Source organism: Pogoniulus pusillus, chromosome 13 (assembly GCF_015220805.1).
Source record: "Pogoniulus pusillus isolate bPogPus1 chromosome 13, bPogPus1.pri, whole genome shotgun sequence".
NCBI lineage: Eukaryota > Metazoa > Chordata > Aves > Piciformes > Lybiidae > Pogoniulus > Pogoniulus pusillus.
In genome coordinates this window covers 19631091-19655546 of record NC_087276.1, presented here as the reverse complement: position 1 = coordinate 19655546, position 24456 = coordinate 19631091, and the positions used below count along the sequence as shown (strand labels likewise).

The 24456-nt window shown below is 53.4% G+C and overlaps 3 protein-coding genes across 3 annotated transcripts in view; 1 reads left to right on the top strand and 2 right to left on the bottom strand.

Moving 5' to 3' along the window:
* Window positions 1–24456, bottom strand: part of FAM234A (family with sequence similarity 234 member A) — a 274257-nt gene that overhangs the window by 27759 nt on the left and 222042 nt on the right. The window lies entirely within an intron of this gene.
* On the bottom strand, window positions 219–11974 carry SCNN1G (sodium channel epithelial 1 subunit gamma). Its single transcript, XM_064153294.1, has 13 exons — window positions 11872–11974; window positions 11348–11678; window positions 10203–10497; window positions 9625–9818; window positions 8624–8727; window positions 8012–8175; window positions 5123–5221; window positions 3814–3931; window positions 3272–3350; window positions 3132–3189; window positions 2728–2795; window positions 2458–2533; window positions 219–2081 (listed from the first exon to the last, which is right to left on the bottom strand). The coding sequence occupies exons 1-13, from the start codon at window positions 11900–11902 to the stop codon at window positions 1692–1694; spliced, it is 2007 nt and encodes a 668-aa protein (XP_064009364.1). The 5' UTR covers window positions 11903–11974; the 3' UTR covers window positions 219–1691.
* The window catches only part of USP31 (ubiquitin specific peptidase 31), a 32776-nt gene continuing 20888 nt past the window's right edge, over window positions 12569–24456 (top strand). Inside the window, exon 1 of the mRNA XM_064153293.1 lies at window positions 12569–13213. Within this exon, the coding sequence (XP_064009363.1) occupies window positions 12611–13213 (603 nt within the window). The 5' untranslated portion in view covers window positions 12569–12610. The remainder of the gene's footprint in view (window positions 13214–24456) is intronic.

Genomic DNA, 24456 nt, shown 5'->3' with positions numbered 1-24456 from the left:
AGACACCCCAAGTGCCAGTGGTTTTGGTCCCTTTTCTGGTTAATGCTGCTCTCTGAAAGGAATTTTCAATGCACTGGGGGCATTTCACCTGTTTGCACCCCCAGCTTCCCCTGGCCTGCTCTGAGGAGGAGCCTGGGGCAGGCACAGGCAGGTCCCACTGCCAGCATGGGCAATAACGACCATACTGTGGATTAAAAACAGGAAAAAGAGCCAAGCAGTTAGTCAAAAATATATCTTTATTTTTTAGGTTTATCAGGCACTTAAATAATTCAGTTAAAATGTTTTATTGCACATTACAGAACCTGCCTGGAGCCTTGCTGTCTTGTCTCAAGGCACAGAGAGGCCTCCTCACACACACACACACACACACACACACACAGAGGCTCTGAGCCACTCTTGCTCCACTGACCCCCAGGCAGATATCCCGGTGTGGGCTCTGCCCATCCTCAGCAGCTACTCAGAGTGCTGCAGGCAAACACAGGAACCGGCTACAGCAAGAAAAAGCCAGGTGCAGGGCTGGTAGCCTGGGGCTGGGCACTGCCACCTCAGCTGGATGCCTGAGGATCTGTCCCCAGGCATAGGCACAGGGAGCAGCCCCTGGCCTGCCCACAGTGCTGGGAGGCTCTGGCAGTGCAATGGAATGGGCACAGTGTGGAACAGAGGAGGCAAAGTGGGGGTGTGACAGAGCACCCTGCAATGGAGGGGGTGTAAGCAATGGGGGCGATGTACTGGTGAGGCAGGTGTGGCTTCAGCCACCTCTGTTCAAGGCCATATGTGGAACCCACGGCAGCTCCAGCTGCTGCTGGCACCTCCCTGGGCACTGCAGACATTGCAGGAGGGGAGCAGGAGGTTGGGCAGAAGAAGAGCAGGCAGCTGTCTCTGGGGCTCTGGGAAGCCTCCTGTGGCCAAGGCCCCATGATTGCATAACGAGCTCCTCTGAGGTTATGTTGAATGATGGCTTGAGAGGTGCAAAAGGAGCCAGCCTGGAGTGGGCAGCTCCTTACTGCCATCCAAGCTGGATTCCATGCCCTTTGCAGATGACTCTTTGGGGATGGCTGAGGTTCTCCTGCTCCAGCTGTGTAATAACTCACTCTATAGGCATATCTATGGATACCCTAACTTCTCATCTCAGAATAAATTGCTCCTCAGGCTGTCTTAGGAATGAAGTTCCCAATCAAAATTCGGCTTCAGAGCTTCCCTTTTCCCCAGCCTGTGCTCTTCCCCAAACCTCTGTCATGCCCATTCCTCCAAGGTCACACTGCACTCCTGACAGCCCCCAGGTTTGCCCCCAGCTGCACTGTGCTGTGCCACAGAGAGCCACCAGCATTAATACTCAACTTGGAACCAGGCTTCTGCTGTGATGCAACTCCTGCCCACGTGCAGTGGGTGTGTGCAGCTGGATGCTACGTGTGCCTCTGCCCGGAGAGCCACCTCAGCTCAGCACCACATGCTGCTGCAGCTGTCCCTGCCACGATCAGCTTGAGATGCAATGAGAGGTTCCTCGTGTTTCTGAGCCCTTGGCTTTGTGTCTGAGCTTTGCTCAGAGAAGCTTTGGCTGCAAGTTCAGTCTCTGGGTAAGAGCTGAACCGACAGCCCTTCAGTGCTTGTTTGGATGCGTGCCCTTCACCCCTGGGCGCGTGGGTCCAGCACCCACCTCTCGTTTGGCAGCTGGGTGGGTGGCTAAGCAAGCATCAGTGCTGCCCTGGCTCCAGCGTGTCGGGCAGCTGCTCGCTGAAGGTGCTCTCCAGCCGCAAAGTGCTGTAGTTGGGAGGGGGAGTCCTGGGCAGGGGGCTGCCCTGGGGCAGCGGCAGGCGCAGGGCGGTGTTGAAGGTGGGCAGGTCCTCGTCGAGGCAGACAGGGTTGTCGTGGCCTTGCCTCTCCAGGTCTGCAGCCTGCGGAGGCTTCCCCGAGCGCTGTCTCTTGCGGTCGTTCCACCACTTCTTTGCCTTCTGCCACTGGCGCCGCAGCACGATGGAGAGAGAGTCGATGAAGAAGACCTCCACGATCTCGATGACACAAACCACAGAGCAGCTCATCCAGAGGCCCAGCTGGCCCCCGAAGTTGGAAAGGAGAATGACGAGCTGCAGGGAGAGGAGAGCACAAGGTTATCAGCTCTTGCAGGTGCTGGACATGTTCATGGCACCATTGCAGCATGAGAGGAGGCTGCACCAGGCTGAGGCACCCAGGATGTGCTGTGAGAGCTACCAGATGTGGTGGGTCTGCCTCTTCACCATACCTGGTGCTTGATGCAGGGAGCCTGAGAATGTCCCCAGTGCAGGGATTGGGACTGGACGGTTTGGGAAGTGACCATGGATAAGAGTGCCATAAAGGGCAGGATCAGGCACCCCTGGGTGCATCCCCTGAGGATGTCCCTGTCTCGATGGGACCATTCCATCCTGTCTGGAAGGAAGACTTGCCTCTTCCCAGGGCTGACAAGGAGCTGCTGTGCTCACTTACTGTGTTGGTTGGGTTCTCTGAAATGAATCTCTCATTCAGGTCCTTGTAGAACACCATGAGGTTTGCAAGGTCTGTCCTGAGGAGACACAAGAGGCAGGTTGAGGGTTTAGTAAAACAATAATGTGAAATGCTCTGAAAAACTATGCCAGTAACCAGTTGGACCAGTAGGGCTGGGCTGCTCTAAGGGAGCTTTTTCCCCAATTGCCATCATTAGAGCTGCTGAGATTATATCTGAGCTGGAGGTGCAAGCTACAAACACATAGAACTCACTTGTTCAGCTTCTTGTTGAGTTTTTTTGAGTGCCCTTTGTCCCAAGAGAGAACTCGAAGCATCCAGTCCTGGAAAAAACAACAGAAAATGCTGCCTTAGTTGTGTGAGCTTGGGATGGAATCCCCTAGACAAGGAGCTCACCTCACACCAGCCTGTGTGGCAGAAGTGAGTGTGTGACAGGCCAATGTCCCTCCGAAGAGCTCCCAGCCCACAACCCAAATTTTAGTTTCAGGCTGAGTTCCTGGAGGGGAAGCCTTGGCATGGACAGTATGGACTGAGCCTGGTGCAGGAGCATCTTTGAAGCACTAACAAACACCCCAGGAGCTCCCTGCCTCTGTGCTGAACCTCTGGGTTTACTTAGTGCCTTGTGCTGCTGTCACGGTGGAGCTCAGTCAGGAACCAACCTCTGAGACAATGGATGGCCACTGGGCGATGCTGGTAGTGAGTGCCCACTCCTTGAAGCTGCAGAGAGAAGCAGGCTGTCAGTTGTGAGCTCGACCACGCCCCAGGCAGCCTTTCAGCTCTGGTTGTGAGCAGGACTTACCTGCAGGCATCTTTACAGATTTGCTGGCAGCCAAGCTGCTCCTTCACAAACTTCTCATGCAGTCTGTAGTAGCAGTACACTGCAAGGAGGGAGCAGAGGGGTGTGAGAAGGCAGAAATAAAAAGAACCATCTCTTTGCTCCCTCTGTCTGGGTAGGGTGTATATGGCCTTTGTGGCAATCACCTACATGGTGGGGATAAAGCTATTGACTCTAGAAACATTGCAAAACACCCTGAGAAGTGGTTGCCACTTGCTCCGGGCATGATCAGCTGCCTCACATGGTCAGGTCCTCCACTTGACACTTGTACTGTGCACAGATGAGCAATTAGGATAAGTGTCAGAAACAAGCCAGCCTAAGCACGAGAGGCAGCTCTAGGCTCTGCAGTGTGGGCTGAGACAGGTTTGCTGTCCCCAGCATGCTGTGTGCCTGGGGAGGAGCTGGGTGCAGGCAGGGCTGTGCCAAGCAGGGATGGTGCTGTGGAGGGATCTGACTCCATCGGGTGAGTGAGGCACATAGAGAGTGGGAGGTGTGGAGACACTTACTCCAGTTGGGGTTTTTCTTGTAGTTGCAGTACTCTGCCCCAGGAGGCAAGGGCTGGGCATACTGGGCGCAGCCACACGAATTCACCATGGCCTTCTGGAAGCAGGAGTGCAGGCAGATCTGAGGGAGATAAAGCAAGAGCTGGTATCCAAGAAGCACCTCTGCAGCACCAGGCACCAGGTTTGCATGGACCTAAGAGCATCCTCTGCTTCTAGCAGCAGCAGTAAGATGGATGCCATGTGTCCCTGGACCTTCAGGCTCTGTCACTACTGAAGCCAAATACAGGCAGTGCCGTGCAGGGTTTAGGATCTGGTGCAAGAAGCAATAAAATCCTCTCAGGGGGTTGTCTGTGAATGCCCTCACTGTCACTATGGCCACCAAGAGCTTTGGTGTTGCAGTTGCTCTGCCCACAGCCGCAGAAGAGGTTTTTGGTCTGCCATGGCACGTGGTGCATGAATCAACAGCTAGGTGTGGGAAGTGACTCACTGCTGGAAATGCTCACAGCCTCCACCAAATTGTGTCAGTGTACTCTGGGAGACCTGAAGTTGTAAGGATTAAGGTGGCAGTAAAGTCAGAGCTTGGTGCTAAAACGCTTTATCAGCTGCAATAAACAGGAGCTGAACTTCTTTTAACATCTCAGTCGTTTGGTCTTTTGCTGCCAGTCCCAGCCCTTCTGGGCACTGAGTTTTGGGGAAGCAGCTATTAACCCCCTGAGATCATGTCTATGTGCTCCTACCTGGCAACACATCACAGATTTCAGGTACAATACCCCATAAAAGGAAAGCTCTGCCGGGGCACAGGCTCTGCAGCAGGCAACTGCTGATGTAATTACAGCTCTTCAAAAGGAAGAGTGCCAGAACAACTGACACCCTCCAAGAGGACCCAATTACAGAAACCATGCAAAATTAGTGGAAACTTACTCTGCAAACAACCATTCTGCTCTCTGGACACTGATTAGATGGTATCTGTTACTCCTGGAGTCCTAAAGGTCACAATTTCTGGCTTCAAGGGTTACTAAGCTGCAACATTTACTTGGCCAATATTTTCCAGTCTCACATTGCTTGAAAATTGCCTAATGAGCTAATGTTCTCTCTTTATCTAGCAGGGTGCCTAAGGGAACTTCAAACACAAACCACTTGGGAATAAAACTTTGGATTTTAAGAAGTGCTGTGGCATTTTGCATCAGTGGTTACAAGCAGTGAGCTGTGCCTGGGCTGACTGCAGTCTCAGATCCTGAGCTACGCAGTATTGCCAAGCTTTTTATGACGGCAGTTCTCAAGCACCTGATGAAATCCAATGTACCAGGCTTACCTGCAGTGAGTAGCTCTTGTTATAGAGATTTTCCACTGGTATGTCTGCTCCAGTCTCTGTGCAGTCACTGTAGGGCTTGCTCAGCTTGCGAGACCGAGTCTGAGAAGCAGAAGAGAACAAATCTTGGCTGTTGGAGGTGACAGAGAAACCAAAAGATCTAGTGGCAGTTCATCACAACTCCGGGGCTTAGGTGATAGGGCAGGGTGAGCAGCATGCTTATGGTTTTCCATCTCAAATAATTTGTCAACCACTCATCAAAACAAGGGGAGCTTGTTTGTAATAGCATGTCCCAAAACACTGCTCTGGCTGGATGACCTGCGGGGCTGCCATACCCATCGCAGGGAGGGCTTTTCACACAGACTCATTCATATGTATGTTTCCTCCTGTGGCAAGGTCCTAGAGGCTATGCAGGGTTTATCCTGGACGTGTGTGCGTTTTCAGGCCAGGGGGTTGTTGATTGGGGAGGTTGTTTTGTTTTCCGTGAGGCCCCACACCTTCCCCAGCTGCTGCACTTGCTGCTCCTGCTCTCTGCGTAAACCGGCAGCACTCGAGGCTCCACTAGTGCTCAACAGCACCTCTCCAAAACCCCTCCACACCGAATGTTTGTATCTCCCTCAGACCTTGCTGCAGGCAGAGCTTGGCCCCTCCTCTCTGACGGACGCTAACACCTTTTGCTGTTCTGCAATCGCTGCCCAGAGAAGGCTCTGAAATGCCAAGTCATGAACGCAAAGGACTTTTCCAACCTGGTTAATTCTGTGAAGCGTTGTGCCTGCAAGGTCTGCTGCGAGTTGGGATGGGACCCTTCAAGTTCGGGTGACATCACCTGCTTCCTGCAGACCTCTCTCAGCCCCGAGCTCTTACTGCAGTCGTCTTCCACTTTACAGCAAAGAAAGTGGCCTGAGAGCACAGGGCCTGTCACCCATTCCAGAATCCATTCACCTCTCTTTCTCTACTGAGGTTAAAATTGAGGGCTGCTCCTCCCAAGGAGCCTAAGAAATGTCTGATTAGCTTTAAGGCAGAGCTCCTGAGTCTATAGGTCACTGAGGTCACACCTGACAGCATCACCACTTCTATGTACAGCAAGGGAAGGCTGCAGGCACGTGTGGTGCAAGGTAGCTCTTCAAGAAAGATGCTGAAATCTCTTTAGAGGGGACACAGGAAAACACGGGAGAGATTAGAGATGGACTGCTTCTGACAGCTGAATGAAACCTGCTTGTAATGTGCTCCTGATTTCCACAAGCAGCCCAAGGCCAGGAGACTTGCCTCAGCCTGCTGCTGCAGCAGGTGATAGATCCTTTGGACTGAACTTTTTTGGTAATACCTTTCACTCTTCCGAGAGCTTAATTGTTCATTTGGGTACTGAAATCATTCCCAAACTAAATATTTAACTAAAGCACTGAAACTCCTACCAACCAATGCCTTGTTTGCATTCCAAACATCTTGGAGCATTTTTGGAGGCGGGGAGCTCTGGTACACAGCAGAAACAGAGCAGTGAGAACCTAGACACTGCCGTTGGCACTTGGACACCAGAGACGGCCAAGCTCAAGCTGTGGCAAGCAGCACTGCGGGGCACGTGGCTGTTTGTGTTGGATGTGGGTGCAAGGACTGATCCAGCACCTCAGAGGTGCAGCCCTGACTGTCCCTTGGCAGCCTCTCTGCAGTCTCCCTTTACTGGCACAGTGATCACCAGCTTTTGTTTCGAGTGCAGAAACTGCATCCAGCTTCTCCTTTGGCTGTTACAGGATGCTGGGATGCAATTGGATTACTTCCTCATGCCAAATCTTTTCAACACTGCCATTCAGCTGTGCTCAGTCTTGGTTTTTTATACTCTATGCAACAGCCCAGATCTACTGTGCCAGAGAAGTGTAACACTCAACACCGAGACTGCCTGCATGGTGTAGCAGTTGAAACAGTCTAGTGAGCCTTGGCCTCCTTCACATCGTTCTAGCTCTGACACCTCCTGTTCACTGTGTTTGTCCCCACTGATTGGATCAAGCAGCTGCTGCCCCACTTTTCCAGACAGCTGGAAGACAGTTAAGTATTTGCTCGTTTTAAGACCATCTGCCCTGTTTTTAATGCCTTTTCTAATGCGTGGACTATCTAGCAGATATCTGGCACACCCAGACAGGACAGATAAGCCAGCTGGATGATGCATCTGACCCTACCATCAGTGAAGAAAAGGCAGAATTAAAACGCTCACTTAACAGCCCATCCAGATGAAAGGGGAAAGCTTGGCATGCCCCATGGCACTGCTTTCACTTCTGTGCCATGGGAAGGAGCCCCTTGGGTCAAATACCTCATCTGCACTGCACTAATTGCAGAGATTTGGAGCTGCAGCTCTCCCTGACCTTGCTGGCAGCTACAGCAAGATGCTGCTGAAGGCAACACAGCCCACAAGGGTTTTTCACATCTGGAAGAGCAAGAAAACAAGATTCGCGTTCTCAAAACTAACTGGTTTTAGGTGGCTGTACTGCAGTCATCCCTATGGACTTGGCCCCGATGAGGGTTACTCAAAACCTGTGCTCACTCCCCTCTGCCCCTAGAACCTGGGTGGGATGCAAACTCTTCTGCTTATTGCTAAAGCAAAACGAGGCTCCTGACAGCATATTTAGGTGGCTGTGAATTTAGCTATGAAAACAGCAACCAAAGAATATCCCCTGGAGAGCCAAGGGGTAGAGGGAAGGGAGCATATACAGCCTCTGCACAAAGGAAAGCTTTCATCAGAAAAAGACTATCACAGGGCTTTCCTCGGGGCACTTCAGCGGCTCAGGCGTGAGATTTTAGACACCTTCCAACTGCTGACCGCGTTCAGACATCACATTGGTTCTATTTCCACACAGTCCAAGGGAATGCTGCCCAGCACCCGGGAGGGAGGTTACTGTCACTCACAAAGTGCATCCCGATGGAGGTGGCTGCCGCTGTCTCGATTTCCGTGCCGATGTCTTCAATGAAGGGGTACTCATCTTGGTCATGAACGATGATCTTGGCCCCCGTGGATGTCACCAGGAAGGGGTTGTAGTCCGCCTCGTCTATGTACAAAACAACCTGCAATCCTGGAGAACAGAGACAAGGCAGAGGCAGAGTTACACCAGAAGCCAGAGACGTTTCCTTCTGGTCAAGGAAGGGAGCACAGTTTAATCGAATGTTATCTGGCCTCAGGCAGAGCTGCGACAGCCAAGCCGAGCTTTGCAGTGCTAAACTGAGACACTTGCGGCAAGTAATGTCCCTCCGTGGCCCCAGGTACAGCAAACAAATAAAGTCTCTGTAGAGCGCGGCTGAGACCGACTTCAAAAAGTTATATAACTGGGAAGCAGCCGTTTCAGAGGGAAAACATTAGTGATGCAATGATGTTATCTTTGTATTCCCTGGCAATGGTTTGCACTAGTTCAAACAAGCACTTCCCCAATCAGCTCGCACATCTAGAGCCAACACATCAATCACTCTCCAGCAGGATCCAGTTCTCCCAGCCGCTCATTATCTAATGGCTCCTCCGCTCCTCACCGTACTCGCTGCCACCCGTGGAGGTGCTCAGGACGGTGCCGTTCTCACCGCTGTTGAAGGTGTAGCAGTTGCCGTGCAGGGGGTGATGGAAGCGAGTGAAGTGCCTGAAAGACATCAAATGCCATTGCTCTGTGTTTTTAACTGTGGGAGAAAAGGAGCAGATCTGGGCTCTGTGTTTCGGCAGAGGGAGAGCAGGACCAGCCGGTTCTTTCTTTTTGTTTTCTTCCCAAGCAATTTATTTGGCTGAGGACCGAGAGCCTTCTTAATGTCCTGAAACCACAGGGGAATGTGAGCTGGTGCAACAGCGGTAGGAAACTAAACATCCAGGAGGTTTCCACGTAGGGATGGGGGCTGAGAGGGTTGGGAATCGGATTTACAGAACGAGCAGGAAGGTGGCAGTGGCGGGGAGCAGGTCCTCTTTCCTTCAACAGCCAAGTGTCCAAAGGAACATGGACATCTCTTTTTTAGCAAGATGTCACAGCCACTGCCACGCAGGGGAGGCTGAGGACACTCCCTCGTGACTCAAGCCCATTCATGTCCTCCCTGTGAACATCCCCTCCCACACCACCAAGAAGAGCTGTTATGCATTTGCAGGACCACAGACACAAGCAAAATGCCTCTAGGAAGGAGAGTCACAGTGCTTTATGCACAGCCACCCTGCTGAACCCCTGTGCAAGCACAATCTCATCCCAGAGCTGCGCAGAGGAATTTTGCCTCCACCCTAGCGCAGAGGGGTGAAAATCCTGCTGCCAGGACACACAATCATCCCAGTGCCACAGTCACAAGCACATAGACTTGATCCTGCCAAAACCCAAGGCTTTGTCTGAAATGGGTTGATCTGAATTTAGCAGAACACCAAGAGAAACCAAAGACATAATTGTCTTGGTTCATTTTAAACCAGAAACTTTTCCTGCTGGAATTCAGCAAATCTCAAATGATTCCTATGTATTAGGTACCTGGAAACAAGCTGCTAGGCTGGCAGGTATGTTCTGTGCACTGACCTTTTGTCACAAGAGAGGCCATCAAAGAAACATGTCAGCAGAAGGTCATCAGCAGAATAACTGGCTTGTTCTTTCGTCTCCAGGGGAATCTGTGCCATGATGTTCATGTAGTGCAGCTTGTACCACTCCTGGATAGCATTGACGCCAGAGCTGAACGTGTAAAGTGCACAATCGCTGCTGTTGTTTGCATCACACTGAAAATGACAGAGGGAAAGCAGCATTTCAGGTGAAATGAAGTGATAGCTTCTACAAGGTACATGTGATACCAGTTCTCCTCCACAGTAATAACCACGTGTGGAGTTACAGGAGCACAGAGGGGCTTAAGTGATACAATCACATTTCAGGCCCAAAGGGGAGGTCACAAAAGGCATTAAGTCTATCTGGGCACACTTCAGGAAGAAGAGAGTTGGAGACCAGTTTGCAGGCAGCTGCAGAAGCACGAGCAGAAAAGCAGGTGGAGTGCAAGTCACTATAAAGCAACCTAAGCAAGCAATAAGGCTGGTTGGAGGGATACCAATCCAAACCATCCCTTTGCTGCCCCACAAGGAACTTGCTGGCCAAGGAAGGATGGCACTCACCAGCTGAAAGCCAATGATATCATTTGAATCCCCAGAGTTCACTATGGATGAATCCTTGTGGAAGACAGTGCCCTCTATTTTCCTCTTCTGGCCACTGTGAAGGTCAGTTGCTGTCTTGGAGAAGTCCTCAAACTTCAGCAGAGGGATCTGTTTGAAGAAATCACTCCCGGTGCTGTTCCACTCATCCACTGACCGCCGCACCTTGGACTTGCCCTCTGAGAAGCCATAGAAAGTCTCCAAAGCTTTTTTTGTCTCTTTGTCCAGTTCAGATAAATAGTCTTTCATGGCACTGTACCTGCATTGGAGACAGCATAAGTGACATCCCACCTCACCTCACCACCCACCTCCAGGCTTTCACCCTCTGCACTGCGAATCTCTGCTCACTGAACAATTCTTTGTCATGGGCTCCATCTCTCTCTCAGTACCACATCAATTGCCATTGGGTGGGCGGATGCAGCAGTGCCATTGGAGAGAGCTCAGAGCAAAGAGCAGAAGAAACAGAGCAGACTGAAGCACAGAGAAAGGCCCCACAGACTCCCAGGCTCCTTGCAGATTGTGTTAGCAAGCCCCAGGAGGCAGAGCATGAGGAATTGAGACTTCTGCACCTGTGCTAAGAGACATGGAAGAGATGAATCATCTGGAAGGACCAGGATGAAGATCTGGCAGCAGAACAGACATCCATGTAAAGTGTGATTCGAGAGGAGAAAAAGTAGTGTTGATTGATAAAGTCAAACTATCTTATAAAGGAAACAAAGAGGCAACATAATGATAGATGTTCCCTATCTGTCTGTCAGGAGATGGTGTTATTTACAGACCTGGAACTGTGATTCTGTGGAAAAGGGAATTTGAAGAGAACCAGGGAGCTGACCAGGGACAGTGTGGAGCAGAAAACCAAAGCAACTGAGCCTAGCTCAACAAGAGGTGCATGTAATAACCCACACGTGTCTAAAGAGGAGCAGCAGGGCAGGATCCCTACTCAAAGTGCTGTAGAGGAAAAACTAATGTTTGGTAAAAATGCCGATGAACCACAACGGGGTGCAGCAGGATAAGCTGGGGAAAGGATTTGGAGCCGAGCTGGTGGCAGCTCGATGGGTTTGCCCGAGGTCTGAGGGCTCCCCTAGCCTCCCTATCACCTCCCGCCTTACTTGTAGGGGTTGATATTGCAGATGGTGACGGCAGGGAAGGGCAGCTTCTGGAACTGGACAGTGACAGAGACCGAAGCGCTGTAGTAGTTGAGCAGCAGCTCGGCGCACTGCCATAGGATGAGCCCCACGGCGCTGAGCGTCAGCAGGATCCAGATGAAGCGGCGCAGGCGGCCGCGGGACACGACGATGCGGCGGCAGCCGTGCGTGTTGGTGTTCAGGCAGTACCAGCGCATCAGCTCGCTCACCGTCGGCGCCTGCGGGCCCCGCACCGGCAGCGTCTTCTTGATGCGGGCCGTGATCTTCTTCCCGGGGGCCATGGCACTGGCGGCACCTGCGGGGAGACGGACCGGGAGGCTGAGCGCGGCGGGACAGGACAGCGACGGGGACTGAACTTTCCTACCGCGTTAACGCCGGAGATGTGCTGTCCGGCTGCCAGTCGTGAACCAGCATCCCTCGCCCCACCCCGTATTAAAAAAGCCTATTCGTGGGGAAATCGCCCCGCCGAGCAGCCGCAGTCGCCTTACCTCGGCCGCCCTCAGGGCCTGGCGGGTGCATACTGCGCTCCCGACCCCGGCGCTGCCGCTGATGGCAGGGCGGGCGCCAGCCCCGGCACCTACCCCTGCCGCCCGCCCCGCCCCGGCCCGGCCCACCTAGCTGCCACCGCCCCCGCTCCGCGGCCTCGCAGCGCCACCTCACGGCAGCCGCCGGGGCTGACAGAAGCAGCTGGTCCAGGCGGACACCCCAGCCAGGGCACTAGGAAGCACAGCAAGCGGGGATCCCAGCGGTGTCACCGGGGGCGGCATGGCGTGGGGCCAGCCCGCTCCCCGGCGCCGTTTGTGCCACAGGGGATGCAGACGGGATGGAGATGGGATGGGGACGGGAGGCGGGCGCGGAGGGCAGAGCGCGGACGGGACGCGGGCGGGGAGGGAAGGGCGGGGAGAGAAGAGCGGGGAGGGAAGAGCGGGGAAGGGACGCGGGCGGGGAAGGCGGGACAGGGCGGGACTCCGCCGGACCGCGCCCCGCCGGACCCCGCCCCGCCGCCGGGCCAGCACTAAAGATGGAGGCTCTAGAGCGGCGCCTGCCCTACGTCAAGATGGCGCCCTGGTCACGTGAGAGCGCGCCCCGCCCCGCCCGCTGCATGGCGGCGCCGTGAGGCAGCGAGCCCCGGCGGCTGCGGCCCGGCGGGCGGGCGGCGGGCAGGCGGCGATGCGGCGGCCGGCAGGTTGAGCAGCCGGGCGGGGATGCGCGCTGCGCCGCGCAGCCATGTCGCGGGTGAGCGGCCCTGGGCCGGCCGGCAGCGTCAAGGAGAAGCGCTCCTTCAGCAAGCGGCTCTTCCGCGGACGGACGGCGGGCGGCGGCGCGGGCTCGGCCCCGGCGCCCACCACCACTTCCCCATCCCCGTCCGGGCGGTCGCTCGGCGGGTTCATGAGCCGCGTGCTGAAGACCCTCTCCACCCTCTCGCACTACAGCAGCGAGCCCGAGCCCCGCGGCCCGCACGCCCCGCGTCTGCCCCCGCCGCAGGCGGCCGGCGGCCTGGGCAGCTGCTTCCCGCCGGGCCCGCCGCGCAGCCCCGAGCCCCCGCCGCGGCCCGCCGGCTGTACCGAGGCCGTGCCCGGCGTGGCAGGGCTGCGCAACCACGGCAACACCTGCTTCATGAACGCCATCCTGCAGTGCCTCAGCAACACCGAGCTCTTCGCCGAGTTCCTGGCTCTGGAGCAGTTCCGCGGCGGGCAGCCCCCCGCCGCTCCCAGCCCCGCCGCCGACGGCCCACCGCCCGCGCCCGGCGAGGTGACCGAGCAGCTGGCGCAGCTGGTGCGGGCGCTCTGGACGCTGGAGTACACCCCGCAGCACAGCCGCGACTTCAAGGTGAGCAGGGCCCCGGGCGGGGCGGGGGGGGTGGCTGCCTTGGCCCTTCGAGGCTGGAAGGCCGAGCGTTAGGTGGCCGTAACCGGCCCGGCCTCGTTCCTCTGACACCGATCCTTCAGCACCTTCCCTCTGCCGTGCAGGGACTGCATGGCCTGTGGGTGTGTGCCCCTTGTCTGGCCGCAGGGCTCGGTGCTGGGCTCCGTGCAACATGCTGGAGGCTGCTGTGGCAGAGGTCAGCCCTGCCCGTGCCGGCGGTGGCAGCAGAAATCCAGTGTCCCCGTGTCACACGGTCCCCCTGGCTGCGCTGACTGCCAGGACCTGGTGGGTCCTGGTCACTGCTCCAAGTGCTTACAGGGTGTGGAAGCCCTCCAGCCTTGCCATGGCTGTCAGAATAGTTCCGGACAGCTGCTCCAGCTTCCTGGAATCCTGGAGAGACAGACCTGGAAAAGCAGACGTCCAGCTGCCTGTGGCCTGGCCAAGTGTGTGCCCATACCATGGAAGTCATCCTCTGTGTCCCTGGGGTGAGCCCCTGCCAGCGGGGCAGTACTGCTGCCATGGTTACCACAGCGGTGAGGGCTGGTGGCAGCTTTGCTGTCTGTGCTGCTGGAAGTGTCCATTTTGCTGTTTCATACCTCCCTGATGCTGCCGTTAGAAAAGTTACAGCTAATTGTGGTGGTGGTGGAGCCAGCAGCTGTGAGTGTGCATGGGAAGAGGAGGCTGCTGAGAGCTGTGCCTGGCAGCCTCCCCTGGGAGCTTGGGCTGGTTTAGGAAATGCATTCAAGGAGTAGGAGACCACAACCTCCAGTTGTTCCCAAGTGGTATTTAACACTGCAGCGTTCTCACCATGGAGCACTGGCTTTGCGGTCCAGCCGGGCAGTGCCATCCCCTGCCTTGCCATAGGCAGTGTGTTCACCCCAGGAAGGGTTGTGGCAGAGGCTGTGGTCATCTCCTCTACGGGATGGAATAAGAACCAGCTGCTCTAGGAGTCCTTCCAGACCTACCTTGCTTCTGGAAAGAGTAAGAGTCTCAAGAAGTGTTATCATAACAGCAGTTGCCTGGCAGATAAGACTTTGGCCATGCAAGAAAATGAGAGTATGAGTGGTGGCTTCCACACCCCTAACTTAAAGACCATTGCTTTAGGGGAACTGGAGAGAGGATGCAGAGGTTCATGAAATGCAGCAAGAACATAATTCACGCCTTCTGGGACTGCCTGCCTCTGTTCAATGGGGTGTGGCAGCAGGGAAAGACCACAGGCACCATCACCTGCTCTCCCTTCTTGTCTGTCACATACTGGAATGTCCAAGAGGCTCTTGAGGTGTCAGCAGTCTCTGGCATCCTCAGTTGCTTGGACTGATATGTGGCTACCACCACCTCCCTTGGCTTCTCCTGTATGTTTCCAGGCTGTGGTGTCCACCCTCAGCTGCGTCCAAGTGGGGGTGTGCCCAGGGCAGGCTGGCTGCTTGCCTTGGAAGGAAGGTGCTTGCCCTTTCTCTGGGCCACCTGGTGCTGGTGGGGGCTGTGACAGGGACGTTTTCAGGAGCCCATTGCTGGAGGAGTGCTCAGGGAGCTGCTTTGCTGTGATTTTAGTGTATTCAGTCCTGGCAGCACCACAGGGCACCTGCCTTCATCCTGACCCCTCACTGCTCTGAAAGTGCTCTGGCAGGAAAAAAAACCTGAATTTCTCTTGAGTGGCAGCAGGAATAAAAGGCTGCAAAAGCAGGATTCTCTTCAGCCAGTGTGAAAATCAAAGGGAAGGGCAGACCATGTTCTAGGCCAATATGTGCTGTTTGTGCAGGTAGGAGTGGCAGAGGGAGGACAAGAAGCAGGTCTGTAGATTAAATTAAGGTCATGTACTGAGAGGGTTTGGAGGGAGAGAGCTTTCCTGCTCCTTGGGGATGTAGCTGGAGCCCATCAATCTTCTACCCGCCAGCTCCCCTGGGGGTTGTAAAAAGCATCTTGCTGAGGGGAGATCAGGCCTCAGCAGGTCCTGCTCAGCGCTGCGCAGCATCAGCAGCCCTCATCCTACTCCCGAGGACTTCGTCATTATGTCAGGTACTTGTCTGGTTCCTCACAGGGGTCAATTACGTTCAGTCACAAATTAGTGCCTCTAACGACAGTCAAGTAGCCTGAACCTGCTGTTAAACTCAGTGTTCTTAATTAATTATTTTGCAGCAGCAGATTTGCACAGTTAATTTAATGATGCAAACAACAGGCTTAGATTTGGGAAAGATGAGGATCAGTGTTTTCATTCTGGAAGCTGCTGCTTCTCCCCAAAACAAGACAAACAACTCCTCAGGCCTGCTGTGCTTAGAGGGCATTGCTTTAGGGGTTCTTAAGGGTGAGAATTGCTCTCAGGAGAGTGACTCTGTGCTTTCACTCCCACAATAATAGCCATTGGCAGTGGCACTTCTTTGGTGGTCACAAAGCTCTTTAGCTGCCATGCTCAGAAGTCTGCATGTGTTGGGGTATTTGCCTTAGTTTCCTCTTTTGACACTGACTGCAGCTGGGTGAAGCCAGTTCCTGGTTCCTCAACACTCATCTGCAGGCACTAAGCAAGTTTTAGGATAAGGGATAATACTGATCCTTTTGCTTATTCTTTTGCCTGGTTTCTTTCTTGGGATTGAGGAAACTCTGTCTCTCTAAGTGCTTGTAGGCAGAGGACTTTGAGGGGCGAGTTTTGAGGTGCTCTTTACCCTTAGCTGCTCGTTCTTAGTAGCATTTTCTCCCTTTTTTGGGTCTGTCTTCAAGCAGTAACCCATCCCGAGGGCTCAGGAATCACATAGAGCTGCTGCTGAAAACAAGAAAAATGCCATTAAACCCTGAGGTTTGTTTGAAATGGTTGGGTTGTAATGGCAGGGCCAGGAGAGCCTTGCAGGAAAGCTAATGCATGGTGAGGGCAGGTGAAGGGTTCACCAGCCAGCAGCTGGCACAGCACTCTGCGCAGGTCTGCTCAGGAGCAAGGGACCTCTGCCAGCTTTTGCATTTGAAACCTGACATTCTCTCTGCCATGATAATTTCTTTTTCAGTAACTTTTATTTCCCTATCTGCAGCACAGATCTGTGCAGAGTGCTCTCCAAAGTGTTTGCAATGGCTTGTCTTCGAGGTGAGGATCTGCTGTGGGAAGGGCACCAAAGAAGACCCTGGGGGTGTTTGCTCTGTGGCAGCAGCAGAAGTGCAGCTGGAGTTGTGTATCCCCTGCTGCTACTGCTGTGGAGGTGCTTGCTGCCCAAGGTCCTGGGCTTTGCTTGCTGCAGGTGCAGGAGGCTGAGTGGGCACGAGATGAGGAACATGGGGCAACAAAGAGTGTTCATGAGAGCTGCAGGAGCACTGGGAGGTGGCTGGGGAGCAGGAGGTGTGGTGGGAGGTTATAGCAGTAGGAGAAGGTCAGGGAAAGGTGGACTGGGACTTGAAGCAGAGGGGTTTGTTTTTTTGGGTAACAGCCCAGGACTAGGAGCAGAAGGGAGCCCCAGCAGCTCTTCCTGAGGAGGTGATCCAGGATGTGCTGGTGGAGGTGATGGATGGTGGTATTTCGTTGTGCCTTGGGTGACTTCCCTGTGGATCCTGTGCTCAGCTGCAGTTTGTTTAACAACCCTTTTCTTTCGATTGCTCGTGAGCTTTTATTTTCCTGCTTAAACAAAGCTGCTGCTTTCATAACAGGGGCCAATATTGCAGCTTGTGCTTCCTCTTTCCCCTTTGTGATGGTGTGACAATGGTGACAAACATCTATTGTATAAGCAGTGGCAGGGCTTTGGGCTTGTTTTTTTCCAGGGAGCTGTCCCGTTCTGCCTGCCTGCAAAGTTCCTGGGAGTGTCAGACAGTGAGGACAGAGCAGCCTTTGTGGTGGGGAATGGGTCTGTGATGCTTAGGGGTGATACTGAGGGTCTTAAGGGAGAAAGATTTTTATTTGAAACTATCTGGGCTTGAAAACTTGTATGTGTTTATCCAAATCCTCCACCTTTGCTTTGGTGTGATGGTTTGGGAGTTTCCCACCTTCCCCCTCACTCTTATGAGGTCACTCAGACTAGACTCAGCTGGCTGGAGGTTAAGGAATGAAGCATTATATTTACAGCTTAGCACAACACACAAGCAGATGTTTACAATATATTACAAATCTATACAGCTATATACAGAAATGTACAAGTTAACAGTAATACAGGAACACAACTCTCCTCCCAGAAATCAGAGCCCTCAGGAGGGGCTCCCAACCGCCCTTCCATCTTCTTTCCACCCCTCTACCTTATCCCTTATGTGCAAGGTGAGTTTGGAGGATCAGCAAGGGGGATTAGAAGCAGAATTGAGTTACACAGCAAAAGCCCAGGGAGAAAACACAGACACCTACTCCAACAGACTCTCACTCTGTCTTATCTGTGTTTGTGTGCTTGTTTTTATACATCTCAGCAAGCCTGTGAGTGGAGTAAACATCACCATTGTTTCCTTTTCACAGTTTATAACCTATTTTTTTCTCATTAAAATACTCCACTTTACCTCAAACCAGCACACTTGGAGTTCTAGTCTCTCAGACCAGATCATCTGTAGATGATGAGGCTGTTTGGAGGCTCTCTTTGTGGCTGAGCCAGCTGCACACTGAAGCATGTCAAGGTAAACAAGACCCTTTGCGTGTCAGAGATGTGGCAGTTGCATTTTTTTGCCCTGTAAAGATGCAGACTGCCCTTATTTTCATGACCTACAGTGTGTACAGCAAAAACATAACAACTTGATTGAGTTGGATTATCAGAATTAGATCTGAATCCAGAAGGAATCCCTGGTAGAGCAGGGATTATTGTGCTGCTTCCAGTTCTGTTTATTTGCTTTCAAACCTGTGTTTAGTGTCAGGCTGCGAAGTGGCTGTGCAGCTCTTGCAGTTTCAAGAAGCTTGTGTTTTGGAAATGAACTCAATGTCAACATTGCACTTAGGACAAGCAATCTGTCAGCTTCTGATTGCTTCTCTCTGAATTGATAAGGAACTCCTGAATTATGAAGGAACCCCTGCAGAGTACTGCCATGCTCAGCATGCTGTGAATGGGGGCGGGGGGGCTGCTATTTTCAGCAAGGGCTGCTTGGTGGTGTTTGGACATTGGAAGCCCTCAGTCTTGCCCGTGGAGCTGTCAGCCACCAGCTCTCCCCCTCCCGGAGCCTTGGTGCCTTGCTAACGGGGCCAGTTATCTGTGAAATGGGATCCCCTGTATCATGTCTGATTATCCTGCTCTCTGCCTAGTGCAGCAAGATTCTGGACAGTGCCAACTGCTTATTCCTAAAATATTTCCGTGGAGAACAGCCTGTCCTCCCTTTGCACAGAGAGCTGGAAGAGGAGTACGAGTGCAGGACCCTGCCCTCCTCTTCCCTTATCTCTCAGTCCCTGGAGTTTTGGATCCTGTGTTCCTCCAAAAGGGCTTTGCGTGGGGACGGGTAACATGGGGTCTCGAGGTGCCTCTTCCAGTTCAGTGCAAGAGCTCCCAGTGGAAGTGGGGAGGCTCAGAGCTGCTGTGACCTTTGGGATTGACACACTTAGAACAAAAAGCCACTTCTGCATTTTCTGCATCATTGTTGTGACCCTTCTTGACGTGATGGGAAAGTGTTTTTCTCTTCACTGGGATCACAAAGGTCTTTGGCAGTCCTTCCACGTTAGACTTTGCTTTTTGTGATGTTAATGATCAATAAGCTGCAAGTCCCTTACTCTGTGGGGTTTGGTTTGTTTGTTTTCCTTTGTATTTCCTTGCAGCTTCTTTACTTCTCCCACACACAAAGCCCCTGAGAATAGTTTCCTTGCCCCGAGATCCTGGTTGCCTTCAAGCAGTGTCTGATTCACCTGCTGAGTCTGGTTTCTGGGATTTCTGGTTGATATTTCAAACTTTGATCTGAGTAAGTGCAGCAGAAGGCCAGAAGTTTGAGGCTGAGGGTGTTCTGCTGGAAGGGAAGCAGAAGTGGTGTGCCTGCTCAGCTCCAGAAGTCCTGGAGGTGGGCAGAGGGAAGGGGAAAGCAGGGAAAGAGACTCTGATCTGCAGCAGGTCTGCGGCCCCGCTGCTAGGTAGCTCAGGGCTGCCTGGATCCCCGTTTGGGGCTGCCTAGGTGATGGCACATTGCTGCCAAAACATGGTCTGCGGAGCTCTGAGGTCCTCACTGCCTCTGCAGACCTGCATGTGATGGAAGCACGGAAGCTGTGCCGTGTCTGGCAGCTTGAGGGGGTGGTGGAATGTGTGCTCTTCAGCAGTGGGGTCGGATCTGTGCGCTGCTCTGTGCCCAGCCTGGCATGCTGGCATTCAGAAATGGCCACACGTGGTGCCGTCGAACCCGTTTGTGCCTCGGCCTGGAGGTGTGGCTGCTCCAGGCACTGCGTGAAGGAACCCTTCTGCTCATCAGGGCTATGCTGCAGAGCATGGCCAGGCTCGTCTGAGCAGTCAGGATTTGTCCCTGAGACAGGGACCCATGTTCTGACCCTGGACGTGAGGTAAGACATAGAGGAAGCAGGTCAGATACGAGTCGGTGGCTGGAGCAGGAGCACCTTGGGCTCCCCAGCCCAGGAGCCTGTCCTCTGCCCCAGCACTTCTTGACTCCCCTTCACACTTGTGGCACTGCCCCACTCCATCTCTCACTCTTTGGAGTCCCACTGATCCCTCTGCTAGCAGAGCAAGAAAACAAAGTCTTTTTATAGAAGAATATTGATTTCTGCTGTGTTTGAGGATGAGCTCCCCTGGCAGCCAGCACTGACTCCTGGCAGCACCTTCCAGCAGACAGGGCTCCTGGACGGGCTGGGGAAGGAACGTGCCTGTTTGAGAGTGCAGCAGCCACCTCCATGTCTGGCCCCCTTACCCCGTGGGACAGGCTGAGGGTGCTGGACTGTCTGCAAGCCCCCTGCCCGTTCCCCTGTGCTCCATGGTGCTGGGCAGTTGCCAGCGCTCTGCCCGCTGGTGCCCACGTGGAGGAGGGAGCACTGTGTGTGCCCGCAGCAGCCTGGAACGTGTCGCCCTGGCAAGCTTCACTTTGTCCTTAACGTGTTGGAGAAAGGTGGTTAATCAGGATTAACTAAAGCTTCAGGCAGAGTGAGAGTGGCTGCTGGCTGAGGACAGATGTCAGGCAGGGGTCAGTGGGGTGGTGCCTCCTGTCCATGCTCATTAAACACATTGGAAGGTCCCCTCTGCTCCTGATGTGCTGCACTCTGCCGTGTTTCCCTTGTTTTATCTTCTTGAAGTGTAATAAATGGCTGTGCTTGTTTTCCTCTCCGTGGCAGGCAAGGGGCTGGCTGTGCAGGAAGCTGTTCTGTGCCAGCCCTGGGGACAACTGCTGCCCTGGGAGGTACCATGCTCTCCCATGGGGAGCTGCCTCTGAAGCCTGGCACCTCTGAGATGCTCCATAGGGCAGAGGAAGAGTGTTTTGTGTCAATCTGGCTGCTTTGACTGACTTACTGTCTTCAAAACTACATTTTCCTGCCTTTTGGAGAACTGTGATAAAGCCTAGCCAGTGGATATCTCCTCTGCCCCAGTCTGGAGCAGCCCCACGGCTGGTGCTGAGTTCAGGGGACTGTGAGCCTGGCTGCCTGAGATGCTGTGGAGACTTTCTGCTACCAAATGCCAGCTCCTTTCTATGAAGATGGGTTTTTGGATGCTGATGCTGCTCCAAAGAGGCAGCCAGCATCACAGTGAGTGTCTGTGGAGCGGGGAGGTTCATTGCACTGGGTCTGCCTCCTCTTTTCTCTGCTGTGTTCAGCCTGCAGCAGCTGAGCCAATGTATCCCAAGTGCTGGAAGCTGCACGGGTGTGTTGGCAGCATCTAGCAGCAGGGCTCTGCCCAGAGAGAGCATAATGGGCCCTGCTGGCAGTGACTCTTCTGGCATGTTCACCTGGGCAGAGGATCACTGCTGGCCTTGGCTTTGTCCTCAGCCTGGGCATGAAGAGAAGATCTGAACTGCACTGCTCACAAGTATTGCTTTCCTGGGAAGGAAGTCTCAGCAGGGAGAGGAGAACTGGGAAGGACTTCAGGGAAACTTCTCTTCTGTGAGGATGCTGAGCTCTGGCCAAGAAGCTGTTATGCTGCTCAGGAAGGTTGTGGAGTCTCCTTCTCTGGAGAGATTCCAACCCCACTTAGCTATTGTGATGCTTGGCAAGCTGCTGTGGGTGTCCCTGCTTGAGCAGGGGGGTTGGACTGGATGATCCCTTTACAGCCCCCACCTCCCTCTGATTCTGTGTGTGGTGGAGGGAGTCATTTGCATGAACACCTTCCATGGGATGTCTGCTGTATAAGCTCCCCAAACACAGAACTCTGTGGGTTTAAAAAACACAAAAAAAAAGTGGCTGAGCCCTAACTTGGTGCTGCTGAGCGACAGGCAGAGAGCAGCCTTTCCCTCCTGCTCACGTGTGCCATTGTGTTAGGTCTCTAATGAGCTGCCTTCATCCCTTCACCGACAAAACCCCTTCCACAGCTGCTTCCTACCAGAGACACCCTGGAAAACAGCAGTCTGACATTTTCCCTTCAGTTGTCTTTGTGAGCTGAACAATAACAGCTGCAGGAGGAGCCAGGAGTTAGCTCTGTTTGGAGTTATTTATTGCTTCTAGTTAGAGCAAATAGCTGCATGACCATGAAACCTTCCTTGGGCTGATGGCAATGATAGTCTACTATGGATCTGCCCTGGATGGGCACTTGTTTGGTTCCAGGGTGCTTGCATTAGGGGGCAGAGAAGTGGATGTGGTCGATAGGAAATGATGGAGGTTTTCCTCTCTTCTGGTGCTACCTCTTCCATGCAGACTGCTGTCTGCCAGTGCTTGCACACCTAGGGAAGGGAAGATGTTGCTGGTGTTGCTGGAGTGGTTTTGCAGCGGAGCTTCTCGTGAGGGAATCACATCTGATATTTTGTAGTGCTTCCTGAATTGCTTCCAGTGCCTCATGATCTGTCTCCACAGACAGCTCCTTATCCTTGGTCCACACCTCAGTAATAGCCAGTGAGGGTCTAGACTGGAATGATGTGCCAGTGCTACTGGGAGAGAGGAGATAAGAAACACTGACAAGGATTCCTGAAGTCCTTAAATCTGTTTCCATGCAGAACCCCTCACACCCTCTATTTTACTGGAAATTCCAGATTCACTTCCTCCTAGCAATACTGGAGACCCTTTTATCTCCAGCTCTGTCTAGACTAGGAGTTAGTGGGGTGGTAGCACCTGTTGGCTAACTTCACTGAACCAAACTGGAGAAGCAGCCAGCTCTCGGCACGGCAACTGCAATGCGTTAATGCTGCCTCTTAACACTTGCTGCAGAGAGCTGGGGGGGAGGATGGGTTTCAGTGCCTCACTTTCTCTTGGGCTTCTTTGGCCAGCTCACTGCTGAGAATGAGCTTGGTCTTGTGATCTGGACCTGCCCATGGTGGGATACTGAACACAGCTTGGTGTGCTGGACCGGCCCAGCGGGAACAGGCAGCTGAAAAAGGCAGGGAAAAGGCAGGAGTGTCACTGCAGAGGCAAGGAGGGCAGTCCTGGAGCAAAGATGGAGTGAGGTGACCACTTCAGATTGGAGCAAAACATCTGCTTCACACTTCAGTGATGGATTTTTCAGTTTTGAATTTGACAGAGTAATTTAAGGGCTAAATTGAGTTTTCAGTGTGTAATGTTGAGCAGAGATGATGTTGGCTCCATGTACACATCTTCAGTTCTTCCCTACACCTTCCTCTGGGCCTGTTCAGCTAACCACAGCTGCTGTCAGTCTTCTCTGCTTGCTACAGAGAGTTGGGATATTCTGAAATACTGTTTTTTCCTAATTCTAGGTCATGAAATGAGTTTATTTGAAAGGGACCTTAAAGATAACTTAATTCCAACTCTTTGCCATGGACAGGGACACCTCCCACCAGAGCAGGTTGCTGTATGTTAAGTGTTTAGGGCTCAGACCAGGGTCTGCAGGTGTCTTCACTGTGTTTTCATGTGCTCATATCATGGTACCACAGGATTCTTTCACAAAGGTTTCCGCTGACAGAGGGCAAGAGCTCTTCCAGATATCTCCAGGTCAAAGAGGCCTCTGAAGAGATTTCAGGTCAATTTTTGGGTCATATTTTGTCACTTATGTCCTACCAATGGATCTTGCTTTGCTCAACAGTGACTAGAAGCAGAGAAGGTTGTGTGGTGCTCTTTAATCCCTGAGTCCCTACAGGAGCTTCTTGTAGTTTTCCCCAGTGAGTCGACATGCAGCAGTGTCCTGAGCTCCCTGCTCACTGAGCAGCAGGCAGGGCTGTGCTGGGCTCACCCTCAGAGCTGCAGATGTGAGAACTGCCCGTGGGCTTGTGCAAAACTGTGCTCCCATATTTTGTGTGGAAGGGTGCTGGTCCTGCCAGGCAAAGGGCAGTAAATCCTTGTCAGAAAGGCTTGCACATCTGTAATGAGAGCAGATTATTTCTGCTGTCCCTTATTTTCTGCCTTGAGGCAGGTGGACAGATTATAGAGGATTGAGTATGTGGTTATCAGGCCTCTCCTGTCTCGTTCACCACCCTCCCCTTCTGGTGACCCCATTTTCTGGAGAGATAAAGCAAGCAGCCCAACCTCATTTCTCAAATCTCTTGCAGAGTCTGATTAGAGAAACCAGGAGCTGTGGGGCCATGGACAGGCTCCTCTCAGGGCTCCTGGTCTGCTGCTGCCTTCCCCTGGAGGTCTGGCCCTTGCACTTTGTCTGGTCTCTGCTGGTGCTGCTACCCCTTTTTGGGGATCATCCTCCTCAAGGAGGTTTGGGTCTCGTCTAAGCAGCTCCCTGCCTCCATGAGTGTGCTGAAGGAGGTGGATGCAGGATGGCTTCTCCTGGTAGTGTGTAGCATGGGGGGTTGGAGAGTAGCTGCACTACTGAATTGAGCTTTGCTATGAGCCTGCTCCTTCTGAAGGAAAGCTGCCCCATGAGCAGCTCCTGGCTGCAGCCTAGTGCCTTCTTGGAGAAACAGAACTTGCTGGTGTCTGCTGCCTGGGAAGGAGCCCTGGCTTGGCTGCTGGAGTCAGCCCACCACTGCATGCTACTCCAGGGACTATTCCTGGTGAGTGTAGGTGCCGGTGCCTGGCTCCCGTCCCCCAGTGATGAGTGTTGGCCAGCTGGGTGTTGTGGAAGTGGTTGAAATCAGAGAGCTGGAGCAGAGAAAACACTTGCTGATGTTGGCAGTTATTGGGGAAGATGCCCTTCCAAACCCTGATGTGGGAGGAGGAGGTGCCTTGAGGAAGGGCCATGTGCGACCTGGCTGGAGAGCTCAGAGCAAACGTCAATGTGATGAAAGGCAAAAGAGCTGCAGGGCAA